Source organism: Mandrillus leucophaeus, unplaced genomic scaffold (genome assembly GCF_000951045.1).
Source record: "Mandrillus leucophaeus isolate KB7577 unplaced genomic scaffold, Mleu.le_1.0 Scaffold389, whole genome shotgun sequence".
In the NCBI taxonomy this organism is placed as follows: Eukaryota; Metazoa; Chordata; class Mammalia; order Primates; family Cercopithecidae; genus Mandrillus; species Mandrillus leucophaeus.
In genome coordinates, this window is record NW_012104131.1 from 825,991 (window position 1) to 837,640 (window position 11,650).

The 11,650-nt window shown below is 33.8% G+C and overlaps 1 protein-coding gene across 1 annotated transcript in view; it reads left to right on the forward strand.

Annotated features, from left to right (window-relative positions):
* The window catches only part of SCN7A (sodium channel, voltage gated, type VII alpha subunit), an 88,289-nt gene that overhangs the window by 54,947 nt on the left and 21,692 nt on the right, over positions 1-11,650 (forward strand). Inside the window, exons 15-17 of the mRNA XM_011990982.1 lie at positions 2,314-2,748; positions 5,791-5,896; positions 7,695-7,849. Of these exons, the coding sequence (XP_011846372.1) occupies positions 2,314-2,748; positions 5,791-5,896; positions 7,695-7,849 (696 nt within the window). The remainder of the gene's footprint in view (positions 1-2,313; positions 2,749-5,790; positions 5,897-7,694; positions 7,850-11,650) is intronic.

An 11,650-nucleotide genomic window follows, 5' to 3' on the forward strand; every position in this document is an offset into this window, starting at 1 on the left:
GTGTATATTTGTGTACATGTGTGTCTAAGATATAAGAAATCTTTGATGTAATTTCGTAAAAATATGATTAATATAGCATAAACTTTTTCTTGTTCAAATCCTAGCACAAAATCTATTTTTTATTCATTCTATAATCAATTATTTTTAAAAATAAATATTTATTTATTACGTATTTTGTGTCTAGCAGTGTGCTGGTTGTCTAATTAAGAGAAAACATGGTTTTCGTTCATATGAAGCTTAGAGTCATGAAACACACTAACACCCTTCCCTTATTTCACACTGTGCCTAATACTTAGCCAAACAGTGGAAGAAAAGGAAACAATTGAGTATCTTAAATTATATCTGGTCTCACCCTTTTATATCACGAAGCTGTTGTCCTTTGAGAATAATAGAGTTGCTAATAGTGTGGCTCCTACGGGGGCCATGCAGCTCCTGCCTAGATTATCTATAAGTAAACCTCATTGCCAAAGGAGACGCTAATGGGAGAACAGAAAGGATCAAAGGTTACATAGATTAGACCTAAGTCTGCTTTATTTCTTTATTTCAGAGGCTATTAGCATTTGATCATTGTCCTTTCTGTTTTATGTTTCTCTTCTGAGAATCTTTCATTGTGGATTATAAAAGATATCTGCCAGTTTTTCAGATGCTCTCACCCACAAAACATTTCCCATATTGATATATCTTATAACCAAAACTTTATTGCTATGCTAAAACTATAGATAAGGTTAAGTTTATGTATTTGATGACTTTATTCACTGCAAAATATTTTGATTTTTCTATACAAGTCTTATTTGTAACTTCTCTATTCCTAAGAAATAGGAAGATCTAGATAGAGAGAAGTAAATGTAACCCATTAGGATTAAACACTATTAGGTGGGAAGTTCTAATTTTCCCAGATGTGCATGTCCATGAGAAAAAGAGTAATTATTGGGGTGTTTGAGAAACTCAACTGTTCACATAGATCTAAAATTTTGAAAGAAGTTTCAAAATATGAGTCTTTGGAGATGCTCATACTTATTTTATGTACACATAAATAGCATAATTATCCAAAATTATAATGTATGCCTTACAATTATAAACAAGTTTAAAATCTGATTCTCTGGAAAGCGATCAGTACTTAATCATATTTCTAAGTGACAGTAAAAGTCAAAATATACACTATCTTTGAGTTCAAAATAAGTTACAAGTATTAGGAATGATTCTTCCATCACTTATCTGTTTCTTGTTTGACCAAATTTACTACAACAGAGAATCAACTAACCTTCCTAGCATCTGTGTTTTCATCCCACAAAAGCCATTAGATATGATATTCAGGACCATGGATAGCTCTATCCCTGTATAGTTCTTCCTGGGTTTGCAGAATTATTACATGTTTTCCTAGAACGGGGCTGAAGTGAAATGAGCTGCCTGGAAAAAACAACTTATTTGTTCACCTTGAGTGAGACAGCCTGACTCAGTGAGAAAATAATCTTTGGAATAAAGCAGACTTGGGTCTAATCTATGTAACCTTTGATCCTTTGATATTTGACATCTGTAAACCTTGTCTTTTCCATCTGTAAAAGAGAAACAAATCATATTGCATAGGATGTCATGAGCTTAAAATAAATTCTTGCTATACAAATCCAGCGCAGCACCTAACACACTGTGGTAGATGGATAAGAACTGAATAGTATTGTAGTTCATCTACTTCATTTTCAAATCTCAGATCAGCCTTTTTTGGTCAAATTCATTTTTTAAGTTAACATATAAAATTGTATGTATTTATGGTGTATAAGGTAACGTTTTGAAGTAGACATACATTGTGGAATGGCTAAATAGAGCTAATTAACAAATTCATTACTTCACATAGTTATCGTTTTAATGGTGAGAACACTTAACCCATTTATGTCAGAAGTTGCAATTTTTGTGTGAAAATTCAGACCTTGGCAATGACCTTGAGCAGTAGGACATAAATAACTCCCACAAGCTTAGCCTTCCAATAATGGAACACTAGGCACAAATGGGTTAATATTCACACTCTAGAAGTAGACAGCAGAATGGTGGTTACCAGAAGTTGGGTGGTTAGTGGAAAGTAGAGATTGAGGAGCTATTGGCCAAAGGATATATAATTACAGTTACATAGGAAGAACAAGTTCAAGAGATGCATTGTACAGCATGGTGACTACAGTTATTAATTACAATATATTGTATTATTGAAATATGCTAACAGAGTAGATATTAAATGTTCTCAAGTCAGTTTTGTAAGCAAACTTTTCATTACTTAAAATGAAACAAAATGAGATACATTTAGCCTCATTTTACTTCCTTATTTAGGTAGTTTACCTGTTTCTGGTGTTGGTGAGCTCATTTAGTTCATGCAAGGATGTAACAGCTGAAGAGAATAATGAAGCAAAAAATCTCCAGCTTGCAGTGGCAAGGATTAAAAAAGGAATAAACTATGTGCTTCTTAAAATACTATGCAAAAAACAAAATGTCCCAAAGGACACAATGGACCATGTAAATGAGGTATATGTTAAAGAAGATATTTCTGACCATACCATTTCTGAATTGAGCAACGCCCAAGATCTCCTCAAGGATAAGGAAAAAAGCAGTGGCACAGAGAAAAACACTACTGAAAATGAGAGCCAATCGCTTATCCCCAGTCCTAGTGTCTCAGAAACTGTACCAATTGCTTCAGGAGAATCTGATATAGAAAATCCGGATAATAAGGAGATTCAGAGTAAGTCTGGTGATGGAGACAGCAAGGAGGTAAGATGTTTAAATATCCTGATTGCTTAGTGGTGATTTATAGTATTGTTGATAAGGAAGCACTGAAGTTCCACAGCCAGATTATCCACTCAATTCTAACTCCATCACTTCGAGCTCCATCACTCTTAGCCTCTGAATTTATGCTTTCGATCAAATTACTTAAACTTTCCAAGCTTCAGTTTTCTCATATTTAAATGAGGCTAAAATAGTGTTTACTCCATAGGGGGGATAATAGTACATAGAACAATGCCTAGTAAAGAGTAAGCACTTAGGAAACATTAGATAATATAATTGTGACATTTTATAAATTAATGACCAGTCTGTCTGAGGGTGCTGAAAAGTATACTGAGGAAACCAAAGTTTTCAAAATCAAGATGTATGATTTAAGAAATCACTAAATTTCCATGGACTTTATCATCTTAAAATGGGAGATTGAATTAGAACAGTGTTACAATTCCTTCTTGCTTGCTAAAATTCTAAGATTTAAGTCAGATCATTTCTGCCCATATTTGGACATTATAATTAAGTTGGACTAAAGGAATTTTTAAAACCTCCCAGTTTGAATTGTGCACAGTTGGTAGCTTTATAACGCACTGGCTTAAAAAAAAATCAGGGTCGCATTCAAAGAAGGGTAGATACTGTTGTTCACTTAGCTTCTAAAATATACACCCTACTGGAAACAGTCTTATTGTCTCCATTTGCAAACAGCATTGTGTTTTAGAAGGAGGTACAATTTCATAGAAAGCTACACCTACAGAGATCACATCTGTACAAGGGCTTTTAACTTTGGACCCCACTGGGGAATCATTTCAGATCACTCAGGGGCACTGGAGGGTCAGGGAATGTCTCTTAACGGTCCCCATCATCTCTGGCACCATCTTGTTTCCCAGACCTCTTCTGTTTTGGGAGATGCGCTCTACAATAACTTCACAAATTGTCTTCTAACAGGAGTTCAGTTTCAATTATCCAAGGTCCTTCCATCATTTACTAAAGCCATCATTATTTTAGAGAAACATTTTTAATCCACATGCCCAATAGTCTAAGATTAATTTACCTTTTAAATTAATACCATTACTATAAAACAGGCATAAATTCTTACTCAGCACACTTCTCAATCATCATTAAAGATTTTGATTACCATCCATTTCTGGGTGAAATTGCTATTTGCCACAGCACATCATGTTGGAGTCTCCCTGAAAACTTCATGCTAATCTCCTTAGAAATTCTGGAGTATGAAAATACATAGGAAAGCTGTAACTTAAAATAACTGTAAATATCGAAATTGTAGTTATTGATGCTGCATAGTTATTAGGTCTTGCTGGTTGACTACTCACAAAAGATATATTCATTTATTTATATATTTAGTTAGGTGCTTTTTAGATTATGTAGCCCATGACTCCTTAGGGTGTTGGTATACCCACAGTCAAAACTAAAACACAAAAATATATAAATGATCTGATAATTCAGAGATACACTCCCTTGTTTCTTTGGTATTTGTACTACCAGCCTATTTTTATTAAAATATGCATATGTATTTACATATATATGCATATATATAGTGTGTGTTTATTATAAAAATAACATCAAAATTCACATCGTATTTTGTAACTTGTATTTTTTATAATGCAGAAGTATATTATGGTCACTTTCTTATGCCATTAAATAATCTTCTATCAAAATAAATGATTTATAATTTGAGTCTTAATTGATTTATTTGTAAAATTAGAATAATACCTACTCACAGGTATTTTGGAAAAATCACATCAAATAGGATATGTGCAAGGCTTTTTACAACTCTTTAAAAATATAAATGTATGATGTATAATTTTAATTACTGAGTGCCAAATATTACATTTAAATTACTTAATGCCTAGTCTCACATAAATATATTGCTACAGATTTTATTTCATTAGAAATAAATAAGAATATATAAGAGTAATGGAAATAATAAAAATATCTGTTTAAGAATAATATTCTGCTAGATACTTTACTTTATTAAATTGAGCACTATAATGATTTACTGACAACTGACCACGTAAGGACTAAAGCAAAAATAGCTTTCTAATTACATTTCCTTGACACTTACTGTGTATAAGTCCAAGAGGCAGGACAAAATATTGACAATTTCTTTTTTTTGGCACTCTACTTTACCTAGATATTTTTCTTAATTTTTACGAAATAAGATTGGTTTCATTCCAAATGTTAAAATACACTTGTCTTAATTTTTGTTTTAATTAGAAAATATTACTTATATTCTATTAACCTTAGAATCTCGGTGATTTTAAAGAATGATTTATGGTATACTTATTTCAAAATAAGGTAAAATAAAGCATTGTGAGAAAATAATTTTAAATAAAGGCAAAGAGTATCATTTGCACTATTACCTGTATAAAGCAATGACCACCTTATTCTACCCAGCCTTCAGCTTCAGTCAAAAGCAGAGTGAGAAAGAAGGTCAATCTCTGCATCTGGGTGCTTTTCATAAGGCTGTGCCCCTTTCCCTGGCCTGTCCTCATCCCTATTTGTTGTGCCTTTCCCTCATTTTACTTCATGATAAATCCCATCCTGTGATGATACATAAGACCATCTGGACTGATTTTTACCATGAAACCTAAGTGCACTATTATCTACCCATCTTTAGCATCAAAGGATGATTTGTTTTGATTCTACTCATCTAATTGAAATAGCGTATATGGGAAACTTGTGACTTACTTCAAGAAAACTTTGGAACCCAAATCCTCTTGTGAATTGGAGACAACCTATACGTCTTAAAGCAGCAAAGTGGTATTAACTAAACGTTAATTTTAATCTAAGTGTTATTTTAGGTTAAAGTAAGTATCATACAATAGTGTTTTAAACTTCAATTCTTACCAATATGTATGCATTTTAATATCAGCCATGAAATTGGCCTGAAGTCTTTTAAACCTAACAATATTATTTCTGTACAAAATTTTTCTCACTTTTGAAAATGAAATAAACTTTGACCACTGTGGGTAAATGAAACTTTAATCACAACATTTTTGTTGGGACTTCACCTTTTAGAAAATAAAGCAGTCTAGCTCATCTGAATGCAGTACTGTTGATATTGCTCTCTCTGAAGAAGAAGAAATGTTCTATGGAAGTGAAAGATCAAAGCATCCTAAAAATGGTAAGAAAATTTTGTTAATCTTGCTAGGAAACTAATTTTAATTACAAGTTGTCAAAATGTATATGTTCCTTTAGTAAACATATTCCACCTGGAAGCTAATTCAAATAACTCTCTTAAACAGGTGGCATTGCACATTTCAGACTCAACTACCAGCTAAGTCACTTATTTTAACAATTAACAATTGTTGATTGAACAGTAGGAATTTCGAATCTCCAGCTCATTTCAGGACTTAGTTCATTTCTCTAACTTCTACAGTACTGCTTATGTCCTACTTTGAAACAACAGATTATGAATAAACAATGACAGTATAGTGACTAATGATAGAAAAACAGAATTGATTTACTTCAATTCCATCTCTGTTGCCACTGGAGTGTTTATGTGTGTTTAAAGCTAAATTAGTAAAACAATTTGTGAGGTGTAATTTTTTGTATTTGGCAAGTACACATTTTAGTGTATATGTAAAATGAATATGAATATTTTTATTGAATATTTTATTGAAAAATATCTTTAAAGTTGAAGTTTAATTGTTCTTTGAATATTTATTAAACTAGAATATCATTATGCATTGTTAAAACAGACCAACATGTAGGTACAAGTTTAATAAAATTTTCTAATATCAAAAATATATATGTATGTTCCATATCCAGTGTGTCAGTCAATTGACTGAATTTTTATACATTTCTTAATATTCACGTTAAATATATAAATGTCACCATTACCATTTGTTTTCCTCTGACAGTTATAGGCCGTTTTTATATGAGTAACTTAAATATTGGCTCTATTTCATGAGATCTAAGCACACTTCATTTGACTTCAACATATATAGGTATATGTGTGCATGTGTATGTGTATACACACACATTTCAGTGCTGCTTTAACTATACCAATTTTCTGTTTTACTCCTAAATTGTGCTCTGTTCTAAAGCACACAGTGGTATAGCTACCAGTAAAAAATCAAATATGAACATTATTTATTTTTACGCAATATTACTTACAGCATGAAAAATGTGTTTTGGAATCACCATTATCAATAATATTCCACTGCTACAATACTACTCATAGTATTATTTAACACAAGACAAAATTCTAAAATAAAATGTTTTGGCTTTAAACTCCACCTACCTCCATTTCTTCATTTTGTCACCTGTATATCAACCTCTTCTCTAGCCTCAGGTTTCCATTTTGCCAACCCTTTTGGCCAAAGCATAGAGTGCAGTCCCGTACACATGTACTATGCCCACAAAGTACTCCACAGTCCATGTTACTTCCATAATAGTCTCAATAAAAATTCCCATTTCCATGCCACATAAGAACTGGAATCAAAGCAATTAATTTGATTTAACTAATTTTATGCCTCTTAGCATCTCATAAGTGTTTATGTTTTTAAACAGGAATGCATGTTATGCCATGTGAATCTTCAAAGAGTAAATTTTCAGGCATTATATCAAAATGTAACTTTCAGAAGTGAAATATCCGTGTGTATTTTCTTTTGCAGTATTAGTGAATACCTACCCTCAGACTGTTTTGCAGAGTGACAAGATATTCTGGGTCATTTCTGCCTTTCACAACGCCTTTCCTCTCATTACTACCAAACTCCTAAGTCCAGTTTTCCTTTTTCTGGTCAGTGATTACAGTGGTCACTACACCATGGGTAAAAATTAAATGTTTGTAAATCAGAGACAACCTGGACTAGAATTTGTAAATAAATAATTGCTGTGGCACATAGTAGAAGGTTTCAGGTGTTTACTTTTTCATGAGTTTTCTAGATTGTTGTTCTTACCAGTTCCAATCTTAACAGGTTGTGGACGCGGATCGTCACTTGGTCAAACCAGTGGAGCATCCAAGAAAGGAAAAATCTGGCAGAACATCAGGAAAACCTGCTGCAAGATTGTAGAGAACAATTGGTTTAAGTGTTTTATTGGCCTTGTTACTCTGCTCAGCACCGGTACTCTGGTAAGTGGGCAGCCAGGCTGTTTGATACTTTTCTGGGAACAAATGTATCATGATTCTGTTAATTTAGAAAGTCAAAACCAGGATTGCATTTTCAAGGATATTTAGTATAGCACCAAATAGCACCGAATTTCATATTCTGTGATTTTAGTTTTAAAATCTAAATATTATACTTTCTTAGAAAGTTTATATATGCATCACTCAATATTAAATTTAATATTGATTTTTAATATATTATTTTGCAATATTGAATTTCAAAATATATGAATGACAGTGGGAAAATGGAATGTGAATAGATACCGGATTCTTCTGATTTTAATGAAGTTTCATGTGTGAAACATTTTAATGATTTGCACATCCAAAACTGCTATAATATGCTTGTACTTTGGTACCTATCAAAGGAAAGGGAACTATTGCATATGTTTTAAAGGATCTGTGAACTACAAATGTATTTGACCCTACAATCTTAATTCTGCAGTCAGAATATAAATTCTAAAAAACATTCTACAAATATCTGCACATTAAATGGTTCTACAAGGTAATTCACTGAAGAATGTTTTGTAATAATAGCAAAGGGTTAGAAAAGAAGGTCTGTAATAGCTGACTATATACTACAAAAAACCATCCAATGGAACTCTGTGCAGGTATTTTAAAAATTCAGAAGGTATCTACATATTTACACTACAATTCATCAAGAGAGAGTAGTAAGTGAAAAGAATGGTCTAGAATAGTGCTGCAATAAATATACGTGTGCATGTGTCTTTATAGCAGCATGATTTATAATCCTTTGGGTACATACCCAGTAATGGGATAGCTGGGTCAAATGGTATTTCTAGTTCTAGATCCTTGAGGAATCGCCACACTGTCTTCCACAATGGTTGAACTAGTTTACAGTCCCGCCAACAGTGTAAAAGTGTTCCTATTTTTCCACATCCTCTCCAGACTTAGATTGAGAAACAGAACATTACCAGGATGCCAGAACAACACTCTTACCCCTCAGTTACTTCCCTATTCCACAAGGGTAGCCAGCATGTGGAGTTCAACTGCCATAGATTAGTTTTATCCATTTCAGACTTATTAAAAATAGATTCAAACTGTGTGTTACTTTTGTATTTCTTCTTCCTCTTATTTTGTTACAGCATCTCACTTCCTCATAATGATCAGGGTCAATTATCCTTGCTGGTATGGTAACTTCTTTCTTTCTTACTAGTTGACTGGTACAATAAATCAAAAATTGAGCAAATGACATCTAAGCTTGAGTTTTAGTAGGAGACATAGCATGTACCCTAATGCCCTTTCTGGGAGCAAAGACCCCAGAATCCACCTATCCTAAGGTTGAGAGAATGGGAAACACAAGTACCACCTAGTGGACTTGTCAGATACTCCATACTATGCCTTTCTCCATCACAGATTCTGCTAGCATCATGGATCTTCATATGGCTCAAATGGAAAAGCTGCTTAGAATATAGTCAACCTATTTTAGTATCTTTTGTTGCATCAGATTCTACTGAAAAGTAGCAATCTTCTGCATCACCTAATAATGCATCTTTGGATCAATATTCGCAAGTGTGAAATTTTGCTTTCAAATCCTAAAGAGACCTATCAGGCATTGTGTCTCTTTCTTAGAGTAGGAGGCACATATGTCTCTCTAAAGCATCTAGAGAACTTACCATTTCTTGTTCATCAGGTCTAATTAACATGATATCATCAATATAATGAATCAATATGATGTTAATTCCTGTGGTGCTGGAGTTAACTGTGACCCCCATACCAACACATTCTTCCCTTTATCCAGCTTCATATTCTATCCCCTTTGATCCAGCCTGTGGTAGGCTGATTAATGGTCCTCAAATATGTCCATGACATAATCCCCAGAACCTTTGAATGTTAACTTATATGGTAAAAGGGTCTTCGCAGATCTGATCAAATTAAAGATCTTGAGACAGGGAGATTATCCTGAATTATCTAGATGAGCCTAATATAATCACAATGGTTCCTGCAAAAGAGTTTCTATAGGAGTTGAGTCAGAAAAGAAGGTGATGTGAGGATAGAAGCAGAGATTAGGGTGTCATCCTTTGAAGACAGAAGAACGCACTACAGGCCAAAATGTATAAGCAGTCACTAGAAGTTGAAAAACGAAGGAACTGAGACTCCTCAGCCACCAAAAGGAACTAGCCTTCTCATCACCTCGATTTTAGCCCAGTGATTTCTGACATCAAGAATGAGAGTATATAGAGTTGTGTTGTTTTTAAGCCACTAAATTTGTGGTAATCTGTTACAGTCACAACAGGAAACTGATACGCAGCCCTCTCTGGATCCCCTCCCAGGAAAGCTCCTCCATTTCCTGCTAATACATGTTTCTAGGTCCTGCATAGGTACCAGGTTTTCTGGTACATAATCCTTCGCCTTCCTTAGCAATCTTGGTACTTCCCAGGCCACTGAATGAAGAGAGTTGACTCTATTTATACATCAGGTGACCAGGAGAGGAGGTAGAGGTAGACCTTAAGGAGAGTTTTTAAAAGACACCTACCCTATTGTAGGCCTCTTCATAATCCTCAAGAAAGACTCATTTCAGCTTGATCTTGTAGGGAGGCTCTGGAGCCCAAACTGCACCACACAATTTCACCTTGAGTGACTCAAGAGAGCTGGCATTTATATCTCTATTCCACTCAGCCGTTGGTTGTGCTGGGTCCCTCTAGAAGTGGAAAGATTGCCTCTCAGGCGGGGTGGCTCTCCTATAGCAGAGGCAATTTTCCAGAGAGGGCTTTAGTTGTGTGTTATCAAGCAACACTCGGTTGCTGTGAAATAGTTAGATATGCCAGTAAAGGAGTTCTTTGTAGACAACTCCACCATCTACGACAGTGTTCAACATGTACTTGAAAAGCATGTGTCATATGGTGTAGCTGGGTGCAATTGTAGTTTGTTATTACCATTGTTCCCATCTACAATGGGAGCCTTAGTGATATAGCAAAGATGTTTTCCTTTGGTTAACTATAGATATAAGTTGTTAAATTATCCCACTATGATTGCTTTTTTTTCTAAACCTTCTTTTAGTGTCATCAGTTTTGCTTTATATATTTTGATGACCCATTGTTTTGGACATATAGATGTACACTTGTAGTATTGATCCCTCTATTGTTATGAACCATCCTAAGTTATATATCTTGCCTAATTTGATACTAGCTTTCTTTTTATTAGAATTCACATGTTAAATCTTTTTATTCTGAACATATTCTTGACTTTCTTCTTTCTATAATTAGGGCTCATCTGCTCTTTATTGATACAGTAGCTCTGTGATGCCTTTAAAAACAAATGCTTTTTAAACTTTGTACTGTTTTTCTGGTTCTTTGTAGTAGGATCATTGGTCTGGTGAAATCTACTCTACCCATGCTAATTGAAGTGGAGGCTTTTGTACATCTTTTTATTATATTTCACATTATGTACCTGAATAATTGAATAATAAATAAATACATGTAATGAAATAAAAATTTTTAAGAACTTTATATTTATAATCTTTATGGACTCATTTACACCACAATTGGTTCAATTAAAAGTCATAAAATCTATTGTTATTTTGTATTTACTTCCATTTAACAGTACGTTTCAAGAATCACATCATTCCTAATGCTATCCCGGTGTGTGATGCTCTCCTTCCTGTGTCCAAGTGATCTCATTGCTCAGTTCCCACCTATGAGTGAGAACATGCGGTATTTGGTTTTCTGTTCTTGTGATAGTTTGCTGAGAATGATGGTTTCCAGCTGCATCCATGTCCCTACAAAGGACACAAACTCATCCTTTTTTATG